The following is a 15364-nucleotide window of genomic DNA, read 5'->3' as shown; positions in this document are numbered from 1 at the left end:
CTTTATTTTTATTCCTCTTTTGTGTGGATTGTCTATAAACGATCACGAGAGTAACTATGATCAAAACAGGGTCAGTCTCAGCCAGTGAAGCAGTAGGACTTACATCTTGTCAAACTTTTGGTTGACAGTCATCAGTTTAACTTGGGTATCTTGTTCAATGTTTTGCCAAGGGTAAGGATTGTTGGAACGATCCCAGACAACCTCAGGACCACTGAGATGGATGAGTATGCCATATGACCCAAACCGATCACTTACCGAGCAAGACGTGTCAGATACCAACCGGCCAATCCACAAGCACCACCAACGACAGCATAGATAGGGATAATTTCAGGTTTATACCAAATAGACCAGAGCGTTTTCTTTGCAGCGTTGGTAGCAGACATATCGAAAAAGAGCGAAAGAGAGAAAGAAAAAAGGGTGTGAAAGAGTCAGGCTGGATGATAAGCAAGAATAAAAAAAAAATTTTCATTTGTTCTCTTGTCAATCAATCTCAGATAGCCAATGATGATCTCTATTACTGCAAACGCATTTCTCTCATGCCCTCTTAAGCAATCAAGAAAGCTTCTTATGCATCACATACTCATCCTTTTCTGTTCATCTCCTCTTGACGCACCCCATCTTTTTTTTTTTTTTTTTGTAAAAGTTCATCAAGAGAGTCCGGCACAATGATTATCCTGTCTTTAGGATTTCTTTTTTTGTACGTCACTGTTCCCCCCTTTGGTAAAAACTTTTTTTTTAACAAAAACAAAAAATGGCCATGAAAAAGCTGCAAGGTAAAATAAGACGAGCTCAAGACACAACCACTCACAGGTGTCTTAGCCGAGATTGATAGAGTGTTGAAGAAAGTGAGTGAAGGAGTAGAAACGTTTGATGGAATCTATGACAAGATCCAATCGACCACCAATACCAACCTAAAAGAAAAATACGAGCAAGATTTAAAAAAGGAAATCAAAAAACTTCAACGACTGCGAGATCAGATCAAGTCTTGGCTGGCCTCGAGTGATATCAAGGACAAGTCCAGTCTGCTGGAAAATCGAAAGTTGATTGAGAGTGAAATGGAAAGATTCAAAACGGTCGAACGTGAGATGAAGACCAAGGCCTTTTCGAGAGAAGGTCTGCTGCAGCGAGAAAAGATGGATCCCAAGGAAAAGGAAAAAGCAGACGCGTGTGATTGGATATCGTCCACGGTCGATGAACTGTCGAGACAGATCGAGATGGCCGAGGCCGAAGTGGAGACCATGCAGGGCACGACCAAGCGAGGGAAAAAGGATCATGCAAAGGCAGAGAGGATAGCAGAACGAGAGCATTGGATCGAAAGAGATCGGTGGCATATCGGTCGGCTGGAGTTGATGTTGCGATTATTGGAAAATGATCAGATTGTCACTGAAAAAGTAAAGGATATTTGACCGTGTTATCAAACGAGTTGTATAGAACACTTATTTTCTTTTAAAAAAAAGGTAATGGAAATACAAGATGATGTGCAATATTATCTTGAATGCAATCAGGTATAAAAACATACAAAAAAAAAGAGAGAGAGACAGAAAGCTAAAGAGTCGTCAAAGGAACCTGATTTTGAAGAGGATGAATATATTTATGATGATTTGAACTTGGAAGAAGAAGAAGAATTATATAATGTGGGTATAGAGCTCAATACGCCATCAACAGAAGGTATATAAAGAAAGGTTCAGTGGATCAAGTATTGATTGTTTTTATATCAGAAGAATCGATACAAGTAAAAGAAGAAGAGTTGATTCAACCTGTGAAAACAACACCCAAGATCAGTCACAGTGATAGCAGTAAGGATATGAAAAAAAAAAAAAAAAAAAAAAAAAAAGAGAGAGAGACTGACGTGATTGATTAGTAAAACCACCATCACCCAGTAAATCAAATACAACACAATCCATCGAACCACTACCTGTCCTAGATGACCAAAATAAAAATCCAGCGAATCCTGAAGTGGCCTCTGCTTGGTCAGAACCCATCAAGATTGCCGAACAACCCAAGCCGATCGAAAAACCATCCTCTGCGCCTGGTGCGCAGCAGAACAAAAGCAACGGCAGACTGCCACCTTCGTTATCAGATCTGGTTTCTTCATTTGAAACGATCAAAAAGAAAACACAGGATGTGGACTACATTAGCCACATGCTTGATTCCAGCTTACAATTCGTACCTGATCTCACTGATTCTGAAAGGTAAAGCCATCGCTCCTGACCGCGCTTGAAATAACTCTGTCTATAGGCCAAAACTCTATCAACCGACCACACCTCATCCCACTCCTTCCTATTATCCACAGCAACCCCTGGCCATCTTTGAAAACCCGAGTCTCTTTGAAAAGTTTGACACGGACGCCCTCTTCTTTATCTTTTACTATCAGCAGGGCACCTATCAGCAATACTTGGCCGGCAGGGAATTAAAAAAGCAATCATGGCGATTTCATCAAAAGTACCTCACCTGGTTTCAACGCCATGAGGAACCCAAGGTCATTACGGATGACTATGAACAAGGCACCTATGTTTATTTTGATTATGAAAACGCATGGTGTCAGCGCAAGAAGACAGAATTTAGATTTGAATATAGTTATTTAGAAGATGCCTAATAAAATATTGTGTGTAAATGATGAAAAAAATGAATTTTTATTATGTAAAAAGTAAAGAAGGATGATAAATTAGTGTATATTATCTTATTTGGGTTGTTGTTTCTTTTGTGTGCTGCGTTTTAAGCCAGAAGAGGGCTTTGTGGGATCACTGGCTTTGGCAACATCATTCAGACGACGTTCTTCGGCTTCCATCGCACGTCTGTATTGGCCATCGATCAAGGGCTTGAATGATTTGGAACGGGTCAAGCCAAAGTTCGTTGCGCGTGGTTTACGGATATCGATATCCATCTCGGGTAACCACCAAGGCAAGAGAGGCATACTATCACGGAAAAAATAGCAAGCACCATGCAGGTATTTAGAGAACCGAGGGACTTCATGGACCAAGTGAGAATCCACCAATTTCGTAAGCCACTCGGGAGGTTCTTGACCGAGATGGGTTTGTAACTTGGTTTCCAAGACAGCATAAGGGAAACGACAGATTTCTTTTTCATCCAGCTGAGCAAAGGGATGATCGATGCCTACGTCAGGACGACGCCATTCACCTTCTTGACGTCTGATCTTGCCATCTCGGTTGTCTTCAAGAATAAAGGCCAGGTCGGTATCCAGACTCACACGGACACGCTGATCGCCTGGTAACTGAAAGGCGGTACGGTTATAGAACGCACGCAACACTGGTTTGAGATGCTTCTCCTTGAATGATTTTTGCACACCCGAGGCGATGAATTCAGTATCTTTGCAGATCTGCTCATCCACTCCTTTCTGTCTCAAACGATCCGTGATCTCTTCTGCCGTCAGCTCACCCTCGACAAATGGAGTGACATCATCCACATCGACTCGGAAACGATCCTTGACCGACGCACCATCCAACCAGGGAGCATGATGTGTCTTGCGTTCGATAAAGATCTGTCGAGAATCCATCGGACCATACCATCTGAACCGGATGGCCTCAGCCCCTTCATCACGCTGCAGACGACCGGTGTAGAGATCAAAGTCCTCATTGTCATAATACACACTCGAAATCGCACTGTCACTCGCCTCGTATTTCTTGTCCTTGTTGAAGATCAAGACCGGCAGATGAAGCATGATGATCGATTTCACTTCAGTCACGTTGTCTGGGTGGATCCAATACTTGGCCGTGGCCCGTTCAAACGCGTTTTGATCACCGCCCGCGGCCGCATTGCCCGTCCGAGACTTACCTTGGAGACGACAGAGATCGTGCAGGGAGGAGATGTAGACGATGGCCACGTCAAACCGTTGCTTGTCCAGGGGCTTGGTACGTAACTGGGGAATAAAGTCCTGCTGGAGGTGAAGACCGGTCCACTTGTCGTGCTTTTTGAGGATCTTTTGGAAACCGATATAGTTCAATCGGGTAAACTTGGCCAGGTCATTGACGTCAAAGAGGACCTCGGTCAGGGCATCGTCCATGATGTTCCAGTTTTGTTCAGAGGACCAAGAGGGATTGTTCATAAACGTCTGAAGCGTTCGCTCACAATAACTGATACGTGCCTCGACTTCGGCCAGCTTGGCATTCATAAAGTCATAGACCTTCTCCAACTCATTCTCGAGCAGATGAATAAAGTCCTTTTCGTCTTGCTCTGTCCAGCCGTGATCCAGCTGTCTTGCTTTTAATTCCGTTTTCAAAACGTCATAGTTGATATACGATAGACGCCAGGGAGCAAAAATACCATTCTTGAGTTGAGCTGCAAATTTCATTTTGTTTCTTTAAAAAAAAATTGAAAAAAATGAAAAAAAATGAAAAAAAATGAAAAAAAAAAGCCAGGAAAATATAAAAATAAAGAAAACCTATTTTTGGAACATCACAGCCAATTTTAATTTCCGTTACCGTTGTATTAAAAAAAGAAAATGAGGAAGAACAAATTTGCCGAATTTTTTTTATTAATAGTTTGTCATTTCAAACATTGTCACCCGGTTTGTTGTTTCGTTTGATTATTGGTACCTAAATACGTGGTAGAAGAAGGAGGATGTTCCCAACGAAGTACAAAATTAAGCTATCGATCTGATCAGTTTTTCTCCTCTCTTTTTTCTTTTTCCCTGATCACTTACCACTATGGCACCGACAAGTAAGCAACATAAACCGATAGGGCCATAGATATCATCATATCGAATATGGGGTGTAGTATGAATTTGATAGGCGCGGTACCTATATCTTCCGAAAGCATAGAGTGCAATGATGATAGCAATAGCAAAAAAGGTACCACCCGCTATCTTACTGATCCGATCCCCAAAATTCAACAAGGTCAAGGCGGCTGTCATGATCAAGACAGAGAATTGAAACCAGTGAATCATGGTTCGTTCATTTGCCATGAATATCTTTGGTTCTATCCTCCCTCCCTTTTTCTTCTTTTTTTCGCCTGCCGCGGTTAACATGTACCCGGCCGATTGATTGTTCCGGCCGTGGTAATACATCTCTCGAAAGGTCGGTTGGGCAGTGATGCTCGAACTCAACGTGGGTGCTTGGCCGCTCGAGACAGGTTGCGACGCAAGGATGGGTGTGGTCAGAAAGCGACGGTGGTTGTCTTTGGACGTCAGCCACCAGGGCAGCAGCACGCACTGATCCCGGTAGAGTCTCGCGATACCATCGACAAAGAGAGAGAACCGAGGCACCTGTCGCAAGAAGCTGTCAGGGACTATCTGGGATACATCCCCTCTTGTCTCCAGCAGCGCATACTCGCAAGCATATCCTTCTTCTTCCTGTCCTTGGCTGTAGGTGACGTCAGCGTAAAGTGATACAAACAACCGCGGTGTTTGGTAAGATAACAAGCACTGATAGCTCGTAAACACCTTCGCCTTCAGTCCATCCTCCAAGCCCGGCAGATGGTCGATCTCTTTCAAGTCTTGACAGATCACTTGGCTGTCCTCATCGGCTTGGAGTGCAGAGGTATAGTATGAAAGGTGATCAAAATCAAAAAAGACAGAATGACAAGCGTATGGAAGGATGTGTGAGGTAGGCAGATGAAAGAGTAAGATGGCTCGCACTTGTTCTGTGTCCACTGGATCGATCCAATAGAATACTGGGGACTCGTTAGAAGGTTGATGGGTGGATTGAGTGAGTTTAGTGTATAAAACATCCAGCCTTTGCGTATCCAGACAGGCTGCTTCCTCTGGTATGGGTATGCATTGGTGTAACAACATGTTGTGTTCATGCACCAATTGCTCAATGATTTTGTAATTCAATCGAATGAATTTAGCCAACTCACGCATATCAGCCAAGATGTCGATCCCCATCTTTTCGTCTCTTTCTGCATAAGCCATCCTTGATTCAATCTCCCGTTCCTTTCTTCGGACAAAAAGATCCACCTTTTCTATTTCTATTTTAAGCGCGGATATAAACTCATCTTCCTCTTGCCAATTCTCTGCAAATAGATTTAAAGCATCATGAATGACTTCATAACACACATATTCAGCACTCCACGGCGTAAACTGATTTGAATAAATTAGATCAAAAAACATGAAAGAAAAAAGTGTGCATAAACAAAAAATATTGTTCAATTACTATTTTTCCGGTTTCAAACAACAAAAAAGTTTTTTTTTTCTTTTTCAGTGACCCCATGTTATTTGTTGTGTTTATAAAATCCTAGATTCAATAAATAGTGCTTTAAAAGTAGTGTGGAATCAAAAAGCTGATATAAATAGATTGCTTTGGATTGTTATTATTATTTTTCATAGTCTGTTTAGGTCAATAACCTTGTATTCCCTTTTTTGTGTTACAATCTTGTCATTATTTTCAGACAATCAAAAAAAAAAAAGTCGCAACTTACCATTCGACTTTTCTTTCCTTTCTTTTTTTAAGAAAAAAAAATTAAATGAATGAAAATAAAGTTTACTTTGATACACCCAGTTTAATATGTTAAGAACAGTGTACTATTTATTTACAACTTTGCACACTTGCTCTTTTTTTTTCTCCGATCACTGTAGAATAACCGACGCTTGTTTGAAGATATCATAAAATATGGATGAAACACACTTTGGAAAAGAATTTTAAAGTCACTCGACGATTAATAATCGATTGAATATACATAAATAGCTTCTATGTGCTGTTCTATATAAAAAGGAACTCATGGACACAGAGGCTGTGTTCATTTGAAATTAACCTCGGTACAGAAAGGGCTTTGTTCCAAAAATGGGAATTTATGACCAACAGTCAGCACTCTATTAGGTTACGCTTTTCAACAGAAAGCGACAAAACAATTTTCTTTTAAAACAAAGACGATCCGATGATCGCCTAAAGCTGATTTTGGTACTACATCCATCACTATTCGTTCATTTCAAAGATACCATTTCAACCATTACAGATCAATTAAGGCAGGTCTGATGTTCTCACTTGGCTCATGACAATCAAAATAGATAGTTGACTCATCTCTAGACTGAATAATCTCGAGGAAACTAAAGTCTTTACAATCGTCATGACCATAGACTTCTTTGTATTCATATTGACTGTTTTATTTCGAGTACTTCAATCTTGCGGTAGTTTCAATACAAAGGCCTTGTACCAAAAGGATTTCGAGCACATTGAACACTCAGCTGTAGAGGAAGATGACGAAAAAGATTAAAATACAAATCTACGTCTGTGAGAGCAGCATTCACTTCATCCTCTTGCTGTGAACAATCACAGCATGCTTTGTTTCAAAAGGAATGGATTCACTTTTTCTTTTGTTTTTGGGCTTGTACAATTTAGTTTTACAGATTTTATTTAATTTCACATCTATTTTTTTTTTTAAAAAAAAGGGGAGCAAGAGTATGTATACAATTCACAAAAATATAGCGAATAAAAAAAGGTTTTGATGAGATTTTACAAGACATTCAGCGTCTTCCTTTTCTCTTGAAATAGACCATCATCAAAAAGACAAATACGTTAAAGAAAAAGAAGGCGATCAAGATACCAAAATTTCTCCATTTGTTAGCTGCACTCCAACCCATGTTGGTTTCATAAAACTCGGCACCGGATTTATAAGTACAGTAACCACACTGTTCAGGCTGAACCGCGTCAGGATTTGCAATGTAACCCGGTGCGGTTGATATGAATGCCTGACTGTACTCACCACAGCTTTGACCTGGTGGAGGTGAAAACCTTAGGAGATCTTCCTCTATACATACTACAGTAAGATGCTCAAGCTCATTGACCGCCAAACCTTCAATGTAATAGTGGAAGGGGTCGAGCCAATACATCCATGAACTCCAAAAGTGAGGCATGGCCGCAGGGGATTGCATGAGACCACAAAAGAGAATAAGGATCGAGATAAACAGAGGGTTGATCACAGCGGCCATCGTGGGCAGTTCAGCTACGGCAGCGATCACGAAGCCCAAAGTGACAGCCCAGCAGACGAGAACGACAAAGGTAATGTAGAAATAACCACATGCCTGAGGTGTGTTGGTCATGCCGGCGGTCCAGTAAAAACCACACATGTAGGCAGCTGCGAAAAAGAAAATGTAAGGCAACTCGACCAGAATGGCCGAGATACCAAAAGGTAACCAACCATAATAACGAGAGGCATACTCCCGACGGAAATAGATGCGTTCCGTCATGAACTTTGGCTGGGCCAAGATGATCATGGTCATGGCCATAATAAAGGTACTAAAGAGTGCAAAAACCTTGTAGAGCATATCAGAAGAAGTATTGCCCAGCTTCCAAAACGTGAAGCCGGTGATCAAGGAGGTAAACATCAAGTTCATGAAACGACCAATGTTGTAATCCGGCGTACGCCAGTAGGCAAGCGCCATACGGCCCATGACAAGACGGAACTGGGTCGTAAAGGGCGTTGCATAAGTTTGTGCCGGACGGCTTGGCTTCTTGTCCGCCGTTCGATCGATTTCATCCAGCTCATCCGCCAGAGCCTTGGCCTCCTCTGATTTTTCCCAAACGTCTGCCCAGTCTCTTGTGGCCTTACCGGCCGTACCCGCACCGACCACCTCCAGAATGTACTCGGCCGGGTTTGCGTCGGGAGAGCATCGAGGTCCACCATGACGTTCGAAATAGTCAATCATCGTCCGTGAATCCTTTCCGATCTCACCATGATAGGCCGTCCGACCGCCACGGACGAGAAGCAAGAGGTGATCAAAATGCTCAAAGAGAATGGCCGAGGGCTGGTGAATCGTACAGAGCACGGGCCACCCGGCGTCAGCCAGCTTGCGGATGAATCGAATGATGTTGTAGGAGCTCTGAGCGTCTAGACCCGACGTGGGTTCATCCAAAAACAGCAGCTGGGGTTTGCCTACGAGCTCCAGACCGATCGTCAACCGCTTTCGTTCCTCGATCGAGATACCAAAGCCTGAGCCGACATCACCAATTTGAGCATCCCCGATATCGTCCATCTCGAGCAGCTGGATGATCTGTTCCACATAGTCGTATTTCTCCTCTCTCGACACCTCGGCCGGTTGGCGTAAACAAGCCGAGAATTGAAGGGCCTCACGGACGGTCACTTTGGGTTGATGGATATCCATCTGCTCACAATACCCAGTGATTCGCTCAAAGTCATTCATCAATGCCTCACCATTGAGGTACACGTTCCCTTCCACTTTGCCAATCGTCTTTCGACGCGCAAGGACGTCCAGCAAGGTCGTCTTGCCGGCGCCTGAGGAGCCCATGAGGGCAGTGAGATGGCCTGGTTTGACAATACCGCCGATATTATTCAACAACTGAAGCGAACCGCCCTTGATAGGTACCGTATAATTGATGTGCTGCCACGAGAACGTCGTACCGGAAGAGATCTTGTCCATGTTCTCCGTCACCTTGTTCTGTTTCCGTCGGCGCTCATCTTCTTCTTCCGCCGTCCGTGGCTTGGGCGCCTTGCCGGGAAGATACAGTTTGGTCAGTGATGAGGCCTTGCTCATACCACCCCATTCCATCGCCAAGGCGGTCATGAAGGTAAAGAAGAGGAAGAAGCCAACGACGACCACAAAGTCGGGGGCCCACAATTGCCAGGGCTTGTAGTCAAGGGCTGCCAGCAGGTAAGCATCACCTTGAACATAAGCCTGTCCTGGTATGCCTCCTTGCATCGTACACACCTTGTAGTTCCAATCATCGTACCCTGGGCCGTACGGGATCGCGTTCCCAGCTCCTTCACATGAATAGACCTGGCCGTGCATCTCGTTGGACAACAAAGCCTTGTAGGCATACGTGATTGGATTGATGTAGTAAATCCAAAAGAGCCAAGGATGCATCTTCTTGTAAGGAATGGTATAACCTGTATAAGATGTGATGGCGATCAGCAACACACCAGTGATTTGCGTGGCGAGGAAGAAGCTGGATGTGATGGCACCAAAGAAACGGAAAAAGCCGTTCATGCACATGTTGATAAAGAAAAGCACAATAAAGAAAGTAAAGAATCGACCGGCGGTCAAGTTCAAGCCCATCATAAAGTAAGCACAGATTTCAAACAACAGGACTATCAAACGGATTAAAAAAAAAAAAAAAATAGGGTGCTTTTTTGATCTCTACCTTGGACAATAGCATATGGGATATCCATCACCACTTGAGCAATATAAAAGGCAGAGGGCCGATAGAGGGCATACTGCTTATGCTTTTCGAGAATCGGCCGACCGGTCAGGAAACGGACCAATTCGGATTGTGAGATGAAGGAATTGAAGAGGACAGAAAAGAAAAGAGCACCACTGCGTGAGAAGGCGCCTGTGGCGGTCAGTGGGATTTGAAAGAAACAGGAAGCGGTAATCAAGGATTGGATAAGGATGGTGCCATACCGGGAGATCAGGGCCTCTCGATCCTTGATCAGCAGATGATGCTGACGGATGGTGAGGGCCTTGACTTGTTGAAAGAATGAAGCAGTGAAGGGAGATGACTTGGATGCTCTCTTTTGATGCTCTTGTCGGATGGCATCTTCAAAGGCAGCAGCCTTGTTTTCGTTTTGGATCTGTTCCTTGTAATCATTAAAGTCTTCGATCATTTTCTGATAGATCTCGGACTGGTTATACCGTTCTTGGAACTCAGAGGCATGCTTGGGTGCGCTTTCCTCATACCCCGGCCGGAACTCTCGCTCAAGAGGATTACAAAGGCCAGTGAGAAAATCCGGTATGGATTTACGTGGGGGACAGTAGAAGCCGAGAGATTCAAAATAGGCCTTTGCTCCACTGGAAGGACCGAAATAGATACAGTGACCTTCGTCCAAGACCAAGACTTTATCAAACACATTAAAAATACTGTTGGAAGCTTGATAGAGGGTAGCAATGGTCGTAATGTCAAAGATATCAGTCATGATCCGAAGAGAACGGACATAGTCAAGAGCTGAAGCCGCATCTAGACCACGTGTTGAGCAATCCCAGCAGTTGATCGTACTTCGTGTCGTCATCTGTTCTGCGATCGACAGACGCTTGCGTTCACCGCCCGAGAGACCACGAACGAAAGCGTTGCCGACCATGGTGCTCATTTGCTTTGTTAGGCCGAGCATGTTACCTAGCAAATAAAGCACACGGTTGACAAAATCAGACTTACTCTGTTCCGGAAGACGTTTTCCTGGTGTCTTGGTTCTCAAGGCAAACTGAAGAGTCTGCTTGGTTGTCAGCGTGGGATAATGCTGATCTTCTTCTTCATTGTAGCATACTTGACCTTGATAGCGTTGAGAAAATAATTTGGGATCGATACCACCATAGCTGATGGTACCATCGATCTTTGTGTAAGATCCACGCATGTTGGCAATCACTTTAAGGAATGAACTGCATCCAGCCCCAGGACGGCCGAGGACGAGGAGCATTTCGCCATCTCGGCAACATCCTGTCAGGTTATCCAAAATGATTTTTGTGCTCGATTGGTTTTTCTTGAACATTTTCCAAAATTTGAGGACAGACATGATGTTTGAGAGAACCGTTGGAATCGAGAAAGCATCAGCACCAAGACCCTAAAAAAGAGATTAGAAGAGGAACAAGGTTATGAATGAATGCTTACCTCAACATGAAGGCCTTCCCAAAAGACGCCCAGGTGCTTGCGTTTTTTTCCATTGGCATCTAATTCTTGAGAGACACCGCGTAAGAATTCGGTCAGATCAAACTCTTCCTTCTTTTCTCCTTCTTCTACCTTTGAAGGCGTTGTCCGTTGACTCATTGCGGTCAATTCTCGACAAAGTTCTTGGTATTGATTTTTGGCATCTAAAATATCAAATTAGTTTTAAATTCATATTTTATTCCAAAAAAAAAAAAAAAAAAAAAAAAAAAAAAAGATTCACCTTCAATATTCACTTGGTCTACTTCAGATTCGCCAAATGTGCCCTGTTGATGATATTGGTGTCCATCAACCGTACTGGTGGGTGAATTATCATCTTGTTTATTAGGCTTATGTGAATTTGATTCTAAATTACTTTTTTCTTTCATAAAAAAAAAAGGACGCAGGAATAAAAAAAAAAAAAAAAAAAAAATGATGAAATAGGTAAACTTTTTTTGAAGAAACAAACTAAAACTTTTATAATCTCAACGCATAATCTAATTTTTTATTTTATTTTTGTTGAGCAAGTCTTTTTTTTTATAAATACAAGCTTAATAAATAAACCAATGTTGACTTGATCTCTTACTTTGCTTGTACGGTTTTTAAAGAAATTTAGAAATCTGTATGTTATTGTTCTGTGAATTCGGTAAAACTCATCCCGATGTCCGATTATAACAAACTCTGACCTCATATGCATAATATGAAACTTTACGGTAATGAATGAATTAGTGTTGATCTGGCAAATCTCACTTTATCAGTATTTTAACCACTGCATACCATTCTATAAACATGATGTTTTAAAGGACAACACATGAGCGTCACCATACTATCACTACGAACCAATCTATTTGGATCGTCGGAACCATTAGACAGAAATTTCATTTTGTGTAAAAACCTAAACCAACCAAAAAAAAATTACATTGGGTAGAATATCATAGATGACAATAACTGCTCATAAAAAATGTAGATAAGTAAAGAAGGAATACGTTTTTTTTTCTTGGTTAATAGACAAATAGCAAGCATTGTAAATTAGAACATCTTTATTGATGTCTCATTCATGAAAAGGTTGATTGGGTATGAAAGCTTTTGAAACAAAGACTTTATCCACTAAAGACCAAATTTTTAATTTGTCAATCATCCTTCTAAACTGTCTTTTTCTACAATCTTCATCACCAAGTGACTTCCGGGTGTATCCAGCTATCTCTAAGCCCAATTATTTCCATTGTCCAGTACATTGTTTACTACGAATCAACAGTTAATAATAAGGACACTAGGAAAAAATGCCTCGCTTTTATTTTAGTATTTATTTTGTAAAATATCAACATTCCAATATCGTATACAAGTAACATTTTGATTCAATCTACATCGTTCTGAAAAAGTAAAGTCGTATTTTTACAAACTTTATAATACAATATACAAAAAACCAATAAATAAACGCGTCAATTATTCCTGAAAATAGTGTCAGTATTAGTGATAAAGGCGTATCTTTTACTAAGCATAAGCTCAAACTCATAGTAATAACTGAAAGAAGATAATTCTTTTCTGAAACTCATTCTAAAAGAATCAAAGTTGACAACATAATTATAGCATTTAAAATGGCTCTGATTAATCTCATGCTTGTACCTTCTTCACTGTAGGATTAATAACTTTGGTAAATGATCATATGTACTTTCTCCATGTTCTTGATATGCCAAAATTGCAACGGTATATTTATTAATTTACTAAAGACTTTCCGCATAGCAGATATCTTCATCTGGTCACAGCCAATCTTTATCTTTTTCACTAGAAAACGACTACTAACAACGTCATTTTAACCTACTATCAGCCACGCTTTATCAAACAAAGACGAAGCTTCACAACCAAATTAAAAACTAATCATCTTTCCATGATAGGAAACTTGCTCACAGTGAGTATGGTTGACGTTAAAGTTGTTCATTTTACCAGTGTATTTGAATTTTTGACGTAGAAATGCACTATCACTCCTTTTGATGTTTACGACAATTTCCAGGTGAGATAAAGAACTGATATAAATCATCTTAAAAAGGCCTTTACATCAACCTTTTTTATTTCATGATAAACAACGCAAGATGACCGAAAATCACTTTCAATGTTTTTTTTTCAAAGACATATAGCATGTAAATGTCAAGCAAAAGAAGACACGGGTACACTGTTGTATGATACCTGTCTCTTTAATGTGAGATGCTAGAATGCAAAATATTTTTTTTTGTAAAAGGAGGATTTTATTTAGGTGCCGCATAGCGTACACCATTGTAAGCGGTAAATAAAGTACAATCAGTTTTTTGTTCTGCTTTTTTTTTTTTTGTTAGTTTGTTTTTGTTATTTTTGATTTGCAACATGTGCTGAGTGTATTAATGTCAAAGAAACCTGAGGTAGAAAAAAAAGAGAAAAAACACTCTATGGACTAGCCTTGAAGTAAATGACTATTGTTTTCTTTGTGGATCTTGAGGATTTGCCTAGTGGCTCTTGCTACTACTTCCTGAGGCTAGAATGCAAAATATTCTTTTCTATGCACACAATTATTTCAGAAAGTAACGTCGCGATCTTTTAAAATAAACGTCGATTATTTACAGCAAAATTCTCTTTTCCAAAGTAAATGTCGTTTATTTTAAAAGTTTGCGACATTATTTTCTGGAATGATTCTGTATGCATGGGAAAAAAATTATCCCTTTTTTTATTCTTTTGGATGTTTGTCCTTAAGATCCTTTTTTCCCACTCTTTTATTTTTTGACTTCTCAAATGTCTCTTTCAAGCATTAAGAAAATAGCACCACAGACAACCTCATTATTCATTTGTGACATTCAGGAACGCTTTAAGGGTATTATTTGGCAATACCCTTCTGTTATTTCTGTTGCAGGAAAAATGGTACAATCTTTTATTTCTTTTTATTTTTGTTTCTAAAACTGGATGAATATCAATAGATAAAAGCTAGTAAAATACTAGATATTCCTGTTGTTGTTACAGAGCAATACCCTAAAGGTATATAAAAATAATATATATACTTTTAATGATAATTAAAATAAAACAAAAAAAAGCGTTTGGAAAAACGGTTTCTGAATTGGATATCTCTGATGCTGCTATTTGTGTTGAGAAGACTAAATTTAGTATGTATGTACCCAAGGTAGCTGATATGTTAAAGGAAAAGAACACAAAATCAGTTATTTTAGTCGGAATAGAGGTACAATGAGGTTTATAAAGACTTAATAGAAACACACAATACTTATTGCTATTAGAGCCATGTTTGTGTACTTCAAACCGCTCTTGAATTAATCGAAAATAACTACGACGTTCATGTGCTGGCTGATGGTATCTCTTCTCAAAATCACCCAGAAATTGATATTGCAATTGCTGTAAGTTTACATATTGCCTCATGGTTTACATGCGTATTAATCATGTGTATACATAGCGTATGAGATCTGCAGGTGCAGTTATTACTACTTCAGAATCCGTTTTATTCCAACTAGTTCAAGATGCCAAGCATGAGAAATTTAAAAGCATTAGTGGTTTAGTAAAGGATTACATGGAAGCTACAAAGGTTAACAAACTTTTGTACAAATCTTCTAATCTTTAAAATAAACTCCATTTTCGCAGATACTAGTACAGAAAGAGCCTGAAAGCTATTCTCAAAATAAGATCCATAAAGTACACGCTTTTTTATTTTAATAAAGAAAAAATTATAAGCAAGTAATAGGTGCATAACTCTATTTTGGAGACCACATCTGCACAGCTACCGTCAAGTACGTATCTTTTGTCGTACTTATGAAGAGCTTCAATATTTCTAAGCAGTAATTTATTTGGTTCAG

General features: G+C 40.5%; 5 protein-coding genes across 5 annotated transcripts; 2 read left to right on the top strand and 3 right to left on the bottom strand.

Annotated features, from left to right (window-relative positions):
* Positions 1 to 32: 32 nt before the first annotated feature.
* RO3G_11423 (uncharacterized protein) lies at positions 33 to 383 on the bottom strand (the record flags this gene model as incomplete). The annotated part of the gene is made up of 3 exons (XM_067666007.1): positions 33 to 54; positions 104 to 211; positions 256 to 383. 3 exons carry the CDS (start codon positions 381 to 383, stop codon positions 33 to 35), a joined length of 258 nt encoding a protein of 85 aa, XP_067522108.1.
* Positions 384 to 751: 368 nt separating this feature from the next.
* On the top strand, positions 752 to 2596 carry RO3G_11422 (uncharacterized protein; the record flags this gene model as incomplete). Its single annotated transcript, XM_067666006.1, has 7 exons — positions 752 to 773; positions 811 to 1391; positions 1458 to 1505; positions 1563 to 1668; positions 1719 to 1796; positions 1862 to 2192; positions 2239 to 2596. 7 exons carry the CDS (start codon positions 752 to 754, stop codon positions 2594 to 2596), a joined length of 1524 nt encoding a protein of 507 aa, XP_067522107.1.
* An 84-nt stretch (positions 2597 to 2680) lies between these two features.
* On the bottom strand, positions 2681 to 4309 carry RO3G_11421 (uncharacterized protein; the record flags this gene model as incomplete). Its single annotated transcript, XM_067666005.1, has 1 exon — positions 2681 to 4309. The coding sequence occupies one exon, from the start codon at positions 4307 to 4309 to the stop codon at positions 2681 to 2683; it is 1629 nt and encodes a 542-aa protein (XP_067522106.1).
* A 3108-nt stretch (positions 4310 to 7417) lies between these two features.
* On the bottom strand, positions 7418 to 11932 carry RO3G_11420 (uncharacterized protein; the record flags this gene model as incomplete). The annotated part of the gene is made up of 4 exons (XM_067666004.1): positions 7418 to 9999; positions 10053 to 11463; positions 11511 to 11710; positions 11788 to 11932. The coding sequence occupies 4 exons, from the start codon at positions 11930 to 11932 to the stop codon at positions 7418 to 7420; spliced, it is 4338 nt and encodes a 1445-aa protein (XP_067522105.1).
* A 2491-nt stretch (positions 11933 to 14423) lies between these two features.
* On the top strand, positions 14424 to 15132 carry RO3G_11419 (uncharacterized protein; the record flags this gene model as incomplete). Its single annotated transcript, XM_067666003.1, has 5 exons — positions 14424 to 14426; positions 14483 to 14540; positions 14597 to 14739; positions 14795 to 14911; positions 14968 to 15132. 5 exons carry the CDS (start codon positions 14424 to 14426, stop codon positions 15130 to 15132), a joined length of 486 nt encoding a protein of 161 aa, XP_067522104.1.
* Between the last annotated feature and the right edge of the window lie 232 nt (positions 15133 to 15364).

This window comes from Rhizopus delemar, genomic scaffold (genome assembly GCF_000149305.1).
Source record: "Rhizopus delemar RA 99-880 supercont3.9 genomic scaffold, whole genome shotgun sequence".
Lineage (NCBI taxonomy): Eukaryota > Fungi > Mucoromycota > Mucoromycetes > Mucorales > Rhizopodaceae > Rhizopus > Rhizopus delemar.
The sequence above is the reverse complement of the archived record's forward strand: the minus strand, read 5'-3'. Positions and strand labels throughout refer to the sequence as shown.